Source organism: Lissotriton vulgaris, chromosome 7, assembly GCF_964263255.1.
Source record: "Lissotriton vulgaris chromosome 7, aLisVul1.2, whole genome shotgun sequence".
Classification (NCBI taxonomy): domain Eukaryota; kingdom Metazoa; phylum Chordata; class Amphibia; order Caudata; family Salamandridae; genus Lissotriton; species Lissotriton vulgaris.
In genome coordinates, this window is record NC_141695.1 from 861,262,482 (window position 1) to 861,277,686 (window position 15,205).

Sequence of the window (15,205 nt, forward strand, 5' to 3'; positions counted from 1 at the left end):
ACAAACGAAAGCAAGGAATCCCCCCAACTTCCGCTCTCTCTAGGTAATATACATCATTTCATCGCCCTCCTAGATCTGTGATAGCTCCAGAGAAACCTGGAGCACATTCGGTCAGCCTTAACAAAAAAAGATGTAGAGGAGAGTAATTGTGCGAAATAAATACAGAAATTTCAGAAAAATTAACATTTTTAAAACATTGCTCCGCCCATACAGCGATAAATGAAGATTATTCAGTCTTTTATTGGCCGATTATTCAGTCTATTAGCCAAACCTAATATAGGGTCTGTATTTAAACGTACTATTTCATCAATTTTTGCGGAAATTTTAATGCCTAAATATAGGGCTTTGGACGCGAAGCTCATATCCTTTGGGCGACCAGCGTCTGAGTGATCTAACTGTGTTATCGAAATGTTTAATTTATAGCCCGAATACCACCCAAATTTTTCAGCAGCTTTCACTATATTTGGAAAAGAGGCTTTAATATCCGATGTTACAATGGCAATATCACACGCATATGCAAATTCTTTACATTCTACCCGATGTATCTGAACTGGGGTAATTCCTACATCTCCTAATTTATTTAAAAAAGGTTCGATATATAAAGCGAACCACAAGGGGGAACAAGGACACCCCTGACTCGTCCCCCGTGTTAGTGACATTTTTTCAAGAGTGTCCCAGAGATACGTATTGCGGCCTTCGGATTGATATAGAATGCCTGAATTGCTTTAACAAATTCACTCGGAAATCCCTTCCAAACTAAAGTAGACCATAAAAAATTCCAGGAAACCCTGTCAAATGCTTTTTCAGTACCTAACAGGGCTACAGCGACAGGAGAATTCGTAGCTTGAGACCAATCAAGAGAGATTATTCTTATAACATGATCTGTGGTATCACGTTTTGAAATAAAACCATGTTGTCTTTTTTAAACTAAATTAGACATAATACTGTTCATTCTATTGGCCAATACTTTTGAATAAATTTTACTATCCGCGTTCAAAAGTGAGATTGGTCTATAAGACCCCATCTCTGTTTCCTTCTTCCCTTTTTTCTTAAATATAACAATAGCAGCTTCGGACCATGAGGTTTGGGGATTACCACGAAACGCTTGTTGACACTTCAACTAGCTCTTTAAGTATCTCTCTGAAGGTACGATAAAATTCTAGTGGAATATCATCCGGTCCCATAGCTTTGCCCGGAGACAAACCTAATAAAGTATTTTCAATTTCATCCCAAGTTATGGGTGCGGATAGCTGTTCTTTTTCAATTTCCATAAGTCTAGTGGTTTCCAAGTTAGTCAAATATGCCACGGTTTTAGTCCCCACTACCATCGCTTCTGTTGGAGCCATATATAAATCTTGATAACATTTATTAAATGCTTCCTGAACCCCATCTTTGGTTTCTTGTAAAATCCCATTTAAATCAACAACTTTTTCAATATCATTAAAGACTGTTTTCTGCCGTAATCTTTTTGCTAGGATTCTCCCCGTATTTTCACTAAATTCATAAACTTTATCTTTATGTAGATTATATTTAAGAGCGATTTGATCTGCAATGTTAGAATATACTAAAGCTCTTTTAATAGTTAGGTCTCTGTGCTAGATCGATATCCTGGCCTAATCTGATTGCGTTGGCTAGATAATGTTCTGCCCCCATAACCAAATCACGGTCGTCCTTATGTTTAGCCCACCCTCTCTTCCGTCGCACTTTAGAATTAATAGTTTCCCCTCTTACTATCACCTTAAAGGCATCCCAAACTAACTCATCCGGTGCGGTCTCATTATTAAATCTCAAAAATTCCTGTATAGCTCTAACCATGTGTTGGCGATAGTCTTCGTCCAGTAATAAGTTACTTTCAAAAGAGCATGACCGGTTCTGCTAGATTTTGTGTGGGTCTAGAGTTAATTCTAATATTAGGGGATTGTGATCGGATACAAGCTTAGGAAGACTTTCTAAATTAAGTTTGCCTACCATCTGCTGTGAAACAAAAAGTAATCTAGACATTTTTTATGGGGTGCTGAAAAAAAAGTGTAGCCAGGATTGTAGGAAGGTACCTCCTGACTATGGTTGCCCCCAACTTTTTGCCCTGTGTTTTAGCTGGTTTTTGACATAGTCGACCTGGGGCCCTGCCAATCAGGACCCCAGGCCTACTGCTCTCTCTGTAAAATGGATTCCATGTACCCTAGGTGCAGTTCCAATTGGTACTGGGCCACCTTATCAGACCCTGTAACTCAGGGCATAGGTGTACCCAGGGCTGCCAGGGGCTGAAGCATGTATTATGCCACCCCTGGCTGGCCTCCTAAATTTGACACAACTGGCTGCATGACAGCTGGGGCAAAGTCGTGTAATCACCCTTTGCTGTAGGTATAGTATACCTATACCTAACCCTAAAATGGACACACAGATTCCTATCAGTCACTCCTATGGCAGGCCTTGACAATCCTGAAGGCAGAGTGCTTGGAATCGTGTGAGATGGTGCTCTGGCATGAGCTGAGCCTGTCTGCAGCTTGCGGAATCAAGTCCTAATAGCTGTTCCATGATATCGCATACCATATACTCTTAAGTGCATTATAATCCTCACGGTTAAATGCTAACTTTGGTATTGCTTTATCAAAACATGTCGAGTAAGGTGTCATACGAATTGGAATACTAACCCCTCGCCAATTCTGGCGACGGGGTTAGCATTCCACCCTTCTAGAGGGACACGTCATGTATGTAACTGTGAACCCCGGTTAAAGTTAAGCGAAGCCTCAGCTCCACAAAATGGATGCTGCCACCACAGACACGAGTCTGACCCCCTGCAGCTGGGAGTCCTTCCAGCGAGGGGAGCCTGGACAAAGGGTTTCCTGTCAGGGGCGGTGCTAGCACCGTCCCAGACATGGTTTTGTGTATCCTGGGTAGGCAGGGCTTTTCAGGAAGGTGACTGCTGAGTGGCACCCCGGTGCTCACTACGCATAGGCCGGTCAGAACCAGTTCCAGGGGCACACCAGCCCCTGGCCTGGGGAAAGTCCGGCATGGCAGAGGGGTGTAACCACCCCCCTCCTAGTCCCACCCATAGGCAGGACCTAGTCACCGGGTCAGCCCCCTTTTTTAGTATAAAGATGGGAGCGGGCCCCCTGTTAAAATTAGATCATCTTTGGAATCAAGACACGACTTTCTTCGAAAGGACTTCAAGATTTCTTCTTCAAGATTCTCCCTTGTGGCTAAGGAGTAGTCACCCTGCATCAAGCGGGCACCATCCTAAAGAACACTGCGGTCTGCTGCAAGTCCTTCATCACGAATCCGACGACCCAGCTCGACGAGACCCGGCTTCCCTGGCACCTCTGACCTCTACTCACCTCCACAGCCAAGCTGAGAACCGTGAGTGCGACGAGACCTCAAGGGACCGACGATCGCCAAGACTGCACGACATCTTTACTGCAAGCCCACCGTGTCCTCCACGGGTGGTGCTTTGGGGTCCGAGAAGCCCCAACCCTGCGCAGCTCCAGCACCCAAGATCAGCCCCCCTGCATCTCCACGATCGGCGTGGGGCACTTCTGCTGTTTGCTGTGCACCGCGTTGTTTGGCTACTAGCCGGCTGGCTTGTGGCCTTCTGAACGACGCCCGACGACATCACTGCTGCTGGTCTGGTTGCTCCAGACTGGCCCTTGCTTCCTTCTTGAAGAGAGGCACCCCGGACCCTCCTGGTCCACTCCAGACGCCATTTTAGGTCCACCGCGTGGGCTTGAATTTGCCAAGGCTTTGTTGCCCAATCCTGGGTCCAGCGACGCCGACAGCTTCTATCTTCGTGGGACAGCTCGATCCTCCTTCCTGGTCGCCGACAACGCCTCCTGGTCCGTGAGATCTCCGAGCCCAGCGTCACCCACACGCCTTGTCGAGGTGGCTACCATCCGGTGCCCTCCTGGTGCCCACTGACTACTGGCTAGTAGTCTCGAACTTGGTCCCCTCTGCTTTCAGGTGTCATCTTCCATCGATCCAGGCTTGGATCCACCGAACTTTCTTCACTGGTCGCCTGCCAGCAACTTCTTTCTTCCAGGCTCCTGGTCCGGCAACGAGGATTCCCGACGTCTTTTGAGTCCTATGCAGCTGCAGCCCCTGGGCTAGGTAACTTCGGCATTTCGGTGCCCCAGAATAGCCTCACTATCCAAGGGTCAGAATCTACTTTCGTTTTCTCCCTACCAGGTCGGGTTCGCCCGAGAACACTAACCTTGCAATTTCTAGCTACCATAGACTTTGTCCCGCATCTCGCGTGAGAGTGCACACACTGCACCCGAGTCCCCTGGGTCTCCTAGAAGTAATCTAACGATTCTATAGTCAAGTCCTAGCGATTCCAAAGGCTATTAGTACTGTACTTACCTGCTAGTAATTTCGCATTCCACTTTTCAAGTATATGGTTTTCCGTGCCCCTCGGGCATTTGTATATACTGTGCTAACTTAAGTATTTTTGTAAGAGTTTTGGTTTGTGCTTAGTACCCTGTCCTCATAAAGAGTACAGGGCTGTTGTGATTCTTAATAAATAACTGTTTATTTTCATAACACTTGTGTGGTGTCCTTTCACTTGGTGTTCAAGGGGTATATGTGGTATAACAGCTGGCTTAACACGCCCTCTCGAGTCTTTAGCCTTAGACTGCTCGTATCCACGCTACTAGGATAGCTGGTCTATAAGGTTGACTTACAACCAATCATCAATAAGGGTTGCTGGACTGATACATAGTGTTCACTAGAATAGTGACCACTGCATATCAGGCCACCTTCTCACAAGGATCTCCTACATGAAGCAAATTCCAAACATCCTTGAGCCCGTGTTCTACAATTAAATCCCGCAATGCCCTAAAAGTCTGATATTTTCTTCCTGAATACCCCGTATTGCCCCTGATATCAAAATTTGCATCCAAATGTATGTTCAAATCCCCACACATGATCACTGGTTGGGGCCTTTGAGCTAATTCAGAATTCACGAAATTCATGAGCTCGGCATCATCCAAATTCGGCCCATATAATGTGCACAGCGTACAATTATTCGGATTAATCTTACATTCCACAATGGCCCACAGCCCCATTTATCTGCCAAATTCTTTATACATATTCCTAACCCCATCTGATTAAAATAGCCACCCCTCTCTTTAAGCCCAGTTTGTTTTGAACATACCACTAGGTCTAATCCTAAATTTTGCAACAGTCCTCGTTTTGCCCAAGCGATGAGTTTCTTGCAGACATAATATATCAATTCGAGATAATAAAATAATCTTAGCCAATACATCTCTTCTTCCTGTCGTTAAGCCCACAAATATTGAGATTACAGATCCTTAATTTCCAATCCATCTTCACCCCAAAAAAATAGAAGCACAAAGTATTTACATTCTGAGTATAAACATAACTTTTCCTCTTTTATATAGCCATTCTTGCGACAATGAGATTCTAAAAAGACCAAAACAATTTTCTCCAAAAATGTGGATGCTGCTGACTTTTCACCCCCTTCACCCCCAACTCACCCCCTCCCCAGCAACCACGCATCCCGCCCCCCACCCATTCTTCCCAACCCTCCAAAAATATGGAGTGCCGCCCCCCACCCCTTTTCCTAGGTCAGGAAGGAGAACAACAAAGCTGATCATTTCCTTAAATCATAATACTCACTCAGACAAGAAAGAAAAAAAAGAAAACCTTATATCCAATACCAGCTATGTTTAACCAGCCATGAATATGAGAACTATAAAGACAACAAGTATTCTTTGGCTTCAATTTCCGAGAAAAAAAACCTTGTTTGGCCATTTACAACAATTTTAAGCTTAGCCAGATTTTGAAGATAAACCGTGGTCCCCTTTTCCTTGAAACCCTGGAATAAGCTGAGAGACGCCAACGTTTCGAAACTGTAGCCTGACAAAAATCAGGACAAACAAAAAACTTGCATTTTTTTGCCTGTCTTTGTCTGGTCTAGCGAGCCCACAAACTGCTTCCGGCGCCAAACAATTACTAAATCGAACCAGGATGGCTCTAGGGCGATCTTCCTCTCCCTGTCTCTCTCTTTTAACAGTAAATTGAAACCTGTGTGCCCTCTGTATCTCCATAGTCCAGTCCCACAAAGTCAGTTCAGGAAATGCCTCTGAAAAAAGTTCACAAATGAATTTACGAACATCTTCTCTCTTTTCAGGGACTCCTAAAATCCATAAATTATTCCTACGAGCCTGATGTTCCAGCTCGGAGAGCTTAAAGCTGATATCATCGCGTTGGGATCTGATAGTTTAAATCTCTGCTTTCTGTGCAACAAGTTCGTCCTCGAACGTTGAGATTCTTGTCTCTGCTTAAGTCATTTCAGTGCTGTATCGGAGCATATTTTAATCACTCGCCGCAGAGCATTCTGCACTTTGACATGTTGCCTGCGTACAGGTATTTTCAGCCTTAATTTCTAATCTATGATCCATCACAGTATAATAGATCATTGACAACATGATTTCTTGCTCGGAACTCTGCTCTCCTGTTTTCAATACTCCATCGAGCTCAAGATTCTCATCAGGAGGAGATCCAGACAACGTGTTCTCAAAACATGCCCCGCCCATGTTTAAAGATTGGTTCTTGGCATGCAGCATTTTCCTAGATTTTAGCCTCTTAACTGTAGTTGTTACTGATCTTGGGGAGGCAATATTTAATCTATCCTCCTCATCAATACTGCTGCCCTCTTCCTGATAGTCAGCCCAATCTTTACTTAAATGTCCGCTTTCATCTGAAGAGTGGACAGACATTGAATAAAAGTTATCAAGAACATCTTGAGACCCAGTCAAATCCTGTACAGGAGCACCTTCTGTTAACTCCAAAGAGTATCTCGGAAACAAGATTATCCAAAATGCCGGTAATAGCATCCGGAGGAGAATGCTCAATAGTCAGAAACTTCATCACCTTCATTAGAGATGTATCGCCAGAGATTCTTCTCTCTTTTTCTTTAATTGAATACCATCCAAAGGTGTCTTTATCGTATCCACTGCGGGGATCTTTGATACAGTAGCAATAGGGGGGAGGCAGGGGAGCCAGTCTCATTGTTTCCAGCCAATGTTACAATTTTGTTACTGTTAGGTGGTTCTGACACTATGGGCCGCCCGGGTTTTTCGCTTTTTGAGCACCTAATTGTTGAGCTTTTACGGTCGGGGAGCCTCATAATCTGGGACTCACCCACAGTGAACTCATAATGAAGCAGACTGCATGGAGATTTTACTGGTGTCCCCCTGGCTTGACTAGGCCGCTGTGCAGCAGTTGGAGTATGGGGCACCGGGCTGGTTACATGCAGACAGGTGTACATGTGTGTGCACACGTCTAGGGGCTGCGCAGGGGAGATTCCTAGCGTGCGCAGTCCAGGAGCAGCTACAGAGTGAATGGCGTGGCCGGCTTATGCAGAATTGGGTGGTGACACAGAATAGGCTTTATACACTGGAAAGGAACATGCCAGGGAAAGTCAGTGCGTCTTACTGTGTTTTACTCCATTATTTCCCTATGGGGATGTGGGGCCCATGGCTAAAATTACTTCCACAAAGCCTACAGATTCCAGACACTCACTAATGTACAGTGTAGCCTGTTTAATGATTGTTGAGGTTATGGGGGGGTGGGGGTCACCACTGGGAGGGGGCCAGTGCGCAGAGCCCTCGCTCCAGGTTAAGACCAATTCACTGCATTGGGTGCAAGGTGATGTGCCTACATGAGTGGTGGTACTAGACCCCCCCACACCCCTCCCCGCAGGAGGGGTGGAGATGTTATGCAATGCCACAAAGTAATTCCATCAGCTTATGTATATTTGTAAATTGCTGTATAGTATTGAGGGGTGTGTGTGTTTAATAAATGTACTTACTTTTATTAAGCAAAGTAAAGACTGAACAATCAATTATTGAGTGTTATTTATGCGCACCTGCAAATGGCGATTACTAGCCCACACCACCTCCCTTGAGTAAGCCTCAGACTGCTCTGCAACGCTACCCTCTGAGAGTCAGGCGCTGCCCTAGGGTGTTTGGTTCCCAGTGAAGGACAAATGTGTCATGTTATTTGTGCAGGCCTCACAGATGCTGCCTTGTTTTCCAACAGTTACTTAATTGCAGTGGCTGTGATTGAACGTTTTTAGAAACTTGCTTCTCAAACAGTTCAGGGAGAGTTTGAATCCCGTTTGGTAGTTCGTGCAGCCACACACGTCTTTGCTGAACGCTCATCCCCCTTCCTTCTATTCGTACCTGCAGAAGACGGTTCCGTTGCTTTCTCTGCTCTTCCCGTCTCTCCCAACTCGCCATGTTCACCATTTTGGCGCTTTTGTTTGAGGCGAGATTCGCCTTGCCTCCCGCACCTCGCGGTTTCAGCTTCGGGGGCATACTACTACGAGTGTCTCGGCAACCCCAAACCACTTGCCAGTAGACTTGCGTTAAAAAAGACGGGAGTCGCCACACCGGGGCCCGCGCAAACGGAAGAACGCAAGCCGAGAAACCATCCAGCAAGCCACGCCGCGCGTAGCAGTACCCTACAGCTGCATGCTGGTATTCAGTAAAGAGAGAACGCTCCCCCTCAGAATGCAGATACAGGAAATTTTAGTCCTTTGAAAAGCCTTTTGTTGAAAGACCGAAAAGCACAGGAAAAGCACAGAAAAGCATAATTACACGGATCCGTCTGGCTGGGTAAGTAGAATGCTTCATTCTTTCTCCTTTCAAAACCCGGAGCGGGGACCGAGCTGCTCGCACAGCCTTCCCTGCGGCCGCCATCTTGCCCCTGTTTGATCTGGGTATGTGTCATCTAGAGGGACATTTGGGATGTCTGGGGTGTTGTAATCATCCCACGGGTCAGGTGAGCCTGGAGGAATAGATGGATCATCTGGGTTACCCCCTCTATCATCAGAGCTATCGTCCCTATTGTCATCATCTGGTATGACAGAGGATGTAGGGGAATGTTGTGGTAGGGGGCACAGGTGGTGATGGCATAGGTGGAGGAGATGGGGAAGGAGCTCTTATAGGAGAAGTAGCTATGTCCTTTTTTGGATGAGGAGCCGGTGTATCCAGTGGTCGTTATTTTAACTTAAGAGTTAATCGACCAGTAATTGGGTCTTTAACCAGAGTCTTTTGTGCAGGGTTTGGTTGAAATAAGTCCTCTGCAGGAGGCTGATCTTTTGGTGCGGAGGGAGGTTTTGGTACCGAAGTAGCTTTTTTTGTTTTTTTTGGCAATGTCTTTAACAGGAGAAGCAGTAGTCTTTCGCCTCCGATGGCTTTTTCGCCTCCGAAGCATGTTTGCTTGGTTCCGGACTGCTTTTCGGGGCCTAGGGAGTATCGGTATGTTTCGGCGCAGATTGTTTCGATGCCGGCGTGGTAGGTAATGTTGTCTTTTTCGGTGCCGGTATGTGTGCGCCGGCACCCTGGGGGAGGTCAACTCTAGCCCGAGTCGCCGGAAGGCTTAGCTAGCTTCTTAGCCGGGCCCGAAGGTGGGGCAGTAGAAGCAGTGTCTTGGTGTGCACCCGAGGGCGAGGGTGTGACCGGAGCCTTTTTTGACTGTCGAGGAAGGGTCGGGGTCGACAGTCTTACTTACAACCCGCTGTGCTGGAGTGATGTCCTTGACTTCGGAATCTTCTGCCTCAGAGTTGCTGTCGACTCCATGTAGGACGTAGACGCCCTCTGCGAAGATGTCGTCTGGAATTGAAGCTGAAGATAGTCATTTTTCTCCTAGCTCTTCTGTCCCGGTTCGTCTTCTTGGAGCGGAAGGAGGCACAAGCGGAAGTCTCTGGCCTCGTGCTCCGGGGAGAGGCAAAGGTTACACACCTCATGAATGTCGGTGTGGGGAAACTTCGACCCATATTGAGGACACTTTCTAAATGGCGTCCTTTCCATGAGCTGGAGTCTAGGCCTAGTAAGGCCAGAAGGCCGTCGTCGACGACCTGAATCGAAATCTTCGATGTTGAAGAATAGCATCGACTGAAAACTCGTTCGAAACTAAATTCTGGAAGCTGGTGAGGATTGGGCGTCGAAGGAAATCGGTTCCAACACAGAGCGCTGGAAACACATGAGTACAAGCCAGAGGCTTTTCACCAATACGTAAATTGATGGGGAAGGTCATTTTATGAGTGCTACAATCACAGCTTCATGAGAAATATATCCCCCGGCTGGTACGAGTAGAAATGGCCGTAAGAGGTTGTGAGACTAAATTGTCCATATGCAGTGGCTTTAATGTATACAACGCCCTGAAGAAATTGCCAAAATCTTTATATGGCAATGAAACATGTCGGCAAGTATAGTAGTGGTGGTTGGATAGTTCGTGACCTCACTTACTATTTTTAGATTCTCACACCCAACACAAGAGTGAATTAAGTTATATATCTGTGTTGCTGTGTGATGTGTTTTTACATGTTGTAAATCAGTTTGATTCTTTCCTCTTTTTTCACTGCATATTTCTTGACACAATTTCTTTGTGTGTTTTGGACACTTCACTCTATTTAATTTTTTTCCGAGCTTGAAAGTACCAATGATGACAACAGGGCAATCCTGGTGAGTACCTGCCAGGTTCCCGTTGGTGGTGCGCCCGTGAGGTGCTTTCTCGCTCTCACTCACTTTTTTTGTCATTTATGTAGTATTGGTTGACACTAAAGTGTGTAAGTCTATGTCGTCTCATAACTGAATTGATTTTCTTGGAACGGGCGATTGTTAAATAAGGCACCATCCAGAGCTATGCCTACTACCCCAACAAGCTAAATGATAGGGGAGTGGCTTCTTGCAACAGTATTGCAAAAAATTGGTATGCTCACAACAGAAGGATAGGTCTAGAAGTGCCCAAAAAGTCTAGGTCTTGTATTTGTTTGTTGAGTATCCTGCGAGTGTGGTCCCAAACCTGTGAGCGATGCGTCCAGCGGTTATGGTCCTCAGCGTAACTGGGTCTAGGAGAGGACATCCTTTTTGAAGATTATTGGAATTCCTAGCTTGACGGCTGATCAACACAAGATCTACCAGCTGGCTGTTAGATTGAGACCATTGATGCTCTAAGCATTCTTGGAACGGGCGCATATTGAGTCTGGCATAGCGTACTATTGCTATACATGGTGCCTAGGAGGTACATCACTGTTTGGTTATCTGTTGAGGCTGAAACTGTAGAATAAGTGTTTGAAAGGACTGAATCCTTGCCTATATTTGGGTAAACTAGCCTTGCTGGAGAATAGAGGATGGATTTGATGTAAGGTATTTGCAGAGGTTGTAGGTGGAACTTGAGTTCATTGACTGAAACCTAGTTTTAGAATGTGGATTACAGCTGCGATAGTTTGAACTTTTGATGAACCAGTCTACTGCTAGACATTTGGTGAACACCCTGGGGGCTGTAGTGACCTCGAATATAAGTATTTAAAGTGTTTTCAGTTTAATACAAATCTGGGTACTGGGGCACCAAAGCTGCACTACTAGCACTGCAGGGGTAGCCGGGTGCAAATAGGTGTGGGGCGCTCAATGCTTTCCAATGCAGGAGGTCGGTTTTGGAAAGAGACTACAGGCTTGAACCAGGAGGCTGGAAGAAGGCGACCAATGGCTGGGCAATTAAGTTGGATAGTTGGGGGAGACCTTTGGCTGGGCTCCTGAAAATCAGGGCGCGGAGGATGCTGGGGTGCAGTTTGGGGTCTTGTTTCCTCCACTTGATCCTCAGGAAGTAGAAACCTCACATTTCTTACTTTCCGTGAGTGACTTATAAGTGATTGTGGACACTAAAAGGTCACTTATACCACATGTAAATCAAGTGGCCGAACAAAGCTTTTACACAGGAAGTCTTCAACAATTTTTAAATACCTAGAGTTCATGCAGAAGTTTCAAGCTTCTCTAACAAACACTCTCTGAACTAAACCAGGCCAATGGGTTTCACCTTTAAGTACCCTCTTTAATCAAGTGGGAGCCCCAGAAACCTAAAACTGCATCGGTCACCCTACCAATTGAGGTGGAATGACAATTGGCCTCTGTAGACAGAGGGGTCACTTCTAAAGGAACATGGACAGCTCACCCAGGAATCGAAGGGACTGGATCACTCCACTAAAAGACCACAAACTTCCACAAAAAAGCTACCCTATTATCAACTGCCCCTCCGTTCAAAAATATATAAACTAATGAATCCTTTCCTGTCCAGATTACCAAACCCAAATTTAATGCCTACACAAATGAGTTCTGAAACACTTCCAATACTAGAAGATACACAGCTTTTTCCTCATTAGTAAAAAAAAAAAAGAAAAAAATAGGTAAGCAGGTAAATCAGGGTGCATCTTTTTTTTCAACGCTCCGCAACATTTCAAGCAAAAATAACAGCGATACAAACATCACCATGTTTGTATAATGTCACTACCTCAAACCCCTCAATCGTCCACTCCTATGTAGGCTTTACCATACATCTCCCAACCACATTTGTCCGAAAGGACACTCAGTAGCTAATGATCATCAGAGATCACCACTGTCACGGGTTTTAGCCATGTGCAAATGCACCAATATAATTACTATTTACCCAGGAAACCATCCCATTCACTATAAAATGTCAATTCCAGTGTCCAGAGGGGATGCAACAGAGGATTAAATAAGAAGCCAGTGGCATTTTAACTTTCACAGAAGAGAATCTGCAAAATGAAACCAAAACTTTGACTCTGTAAATAAACAGATGTAGAAAATGTGACTGTGTGCCATAATCTTGTCTGAATCTTGAATTAAAAAATGCATTTGATGCTTCTCTCAAACCAGCAATGATGCAAATACTGAGAACTTTCACAATAATAAACAATACCTTAGGTCTGGCTGGGGATGGTCTAGGCCTTTTTTTCACTTCAGTCCATGCTTCAGTGTCCAGATCTGGCAAACTTGCAGAAAGACCTTTTGGCATCGTTTTCAAGTTGCTAACCTCCTCAGGCTTCCTGGTGACAGGACTAGATGTACGTGGTGAACCAGGTAGAGATTCTAAAGTTACGAAATAAGGTGTAGATGAATATGCGGCTAACGTTCAATTTGGCTCAAATATGTGAAAAGCCAAGGGGTGTCTAAATACTCACCTGTTTCTTTCTGGAAACTTTGCTTGGGCACAAACTCTGGGCAATTAATGAGTTGTGAGAAGTCAGTCTGGGCAGAATCGGACAAACCAGGACCTGGCAGGGGCCACTTGTCGGGGTGATCCTTTCTTCGAATTTTCAAATCTCTGATTTCAACTACTTTGCTGTCCTTCAAAGCCTAGAGACATTAAGAAGATTATTTTGCCTGCAACAGTAGTATATGCAATAAAAGAATGCAATTTTCATGCAAGATTAGCAATATGAACACTAAATTCCACCCTCTAGTTAAGTCACTTACAACAACCAAACGTCAATAAAAAAATATTTGGGCCATCACATGAAAGACCTGTGTCTGAATTGACAGGCCACAGTGGTATGAATATGGGCTGAACATATGATGAGAATCACAATTAACGAAGTTAGCTGGATGGGTGCTTGCAGTTTATAACCAGATACTCACAGGAGCAAAATAGCCTGCAGCACTAATACAAACTTGCCACTTAAATCATACATAATTGCAATCCCCAACCACAACTTGAAACCCATACCTAAGCAAAGGCCACACCAAAAAAGGCTTAGAGATGGTGGTATCAGACATCACCTTGAGAATGAGCCCCATGTCGGTGGTAAGGGCTTGAACCCTGTGAAAACTGGCTATCAGGCTCATGGGCAGGAACCCTTCAGTGTCCATCTTACGCCGAAGGAAAAAATCCCGTTGAAGATTGTCCTCACTGAAGTAGTACTCACTGTTAAGAGAAACAACTGAAATTAACAAATGAATCTATTCACAATAAATAAAATCCTACAATTTAATAAAAACAGATCCAGTTACAAGTCTAAACACTAAACTATTAACTACAAGGTTTTCATGCAACATTTCGGGCCAACTGAAGCATATGTGTAGAGAAAATGGCATTTAGGTACATATAGGAGGGGAAATGGGAGATAAAAAAAAGGTAAATTCAGGCTGCACACCAATACAAAAAACATAGGAAAAAATTCAAAATAGAGGCAAGTGAAAAGAAAGATTAAGAGAAAATCTACAAAATGCAAATCATTCAAATAGACTAAAACACAAGATCTAAGCTTAGGGTATCTAGAACGTCCGGCGCTATCAAAGCAACTATGCAGCGTTATCAAGATGAAAATTCAAATATCGCAGGTGGGCGACAAGAGAATCTCATTGTACGATATTCAGTGGAACTGAAATGTTCATGTGACAGTGGGATTTGAGATCATAACTACAACCATAACAAGTAGGACATCAGTAAAGAGCTTTCCCTGGCAATGGCAATTAGCCAGTGGCAGATCAAATGGACCTAGTGATCAGGAAAAAGGGGCAGAGTGTGCAGGACAGGGTTAAAGTTAGATAGGATGAGTAAGGTCAGAGAATCTTTAAAGTATTAATAACATTTTTAAATGAATCTTCGATTGAGGATTGGTCTAAATTCTCCCTGCTACTCATTTTCTAATCCTTTGCTTTTTGAACTTTCATGGGCTCACATGGCTCTTCGTAATGTGGGTCCTTTTCTAAGTTAAAATTCTACTGCCAGGAAGTGGGACTAAAATCATCTAAAAGCATTGGTTCATTCACAGAGGAGATTGAGACCATTGTTAAAGCGGTTTAATGCAAGGTCCCTAAAAATCTCGGGCAAACGCCAATGGCAACCTCAGACTGAAACTTCGGCTCATTTGATAAATGGGTAGAGCAGGACAAACTGCTGTTAAAAGGCTCACAATGTGTGCTATTTGAAAGACTAAAACAATGAAATTACTCCAGCAACTTTGGAACTTTGTCATTAGAACAATCCTCCTTTCACAATGTGTGGTATTCCCAGATTCTTTCTGCTAGTACCAGAAAATAGGCCACAGCAAAGACCGAGGCGAAAACTCGGTCTTCACCGCCTCAGTGTTTATGTCTTTTTACTATTTAGAAAACACCCAATTCCAGACTTCCACAATTTTAAGGGAAACTGCTTAGGATCATGACACTGCATTTCCTAGGCATATCTTTAAATACCAAAGAACCGGATGCCACTTAAAATTCTAGTTCTGTGCCATGGTTATATTCACTAAATTTATAAGAATAGTTACTTACCTGTAATCTGTGGTTCTCCAGTATTGGTGTCTTTCATGTAATGTAATGTAAAAATTACTTTTAAAGCGCAGCTAACACCCACCGGTTTCTTGGCGCTCGAGCAAACAGAG

The 15,205-nt window shown here is 44.5% G+C and overlaps 1 protein-coding gene across 3 annotated transcripts in view; it reads right to left on the bottom strand.

Moving 5' to 3' along the window:
• The window catches only part of LARP1 (La ribonucleoprotein 1, translational regulator), a 773,488-nt gene that overhangs the window by 279,585 nt on the left and 478,698 nt on the right, over window positions 1–15,205 (bottom strand). For all 3 annotated transcript variants that reach the window (XM_086931251.1, XM_086931250.1, XM_086931252.1), the window contains exons 8-10: window positions 13,599–13,743; window positions 13,001–13,175; window positions 12,739–12,908 (exon numbers count right to left, since the gene is read on the bottom strand). In XM_086931251.1, coding sequence (XP_086787377.1) covers window positions 12,739–12,908; window positions 13,001–13,175; window positions 13,599–13,743 — 490 coding nt within the window. The remainder of the gene's footprint in view (window positions 1–12,738; window positions 12,909–13,000; window positions 13,176–13,598; window positions 13,744–15,205) is intronic.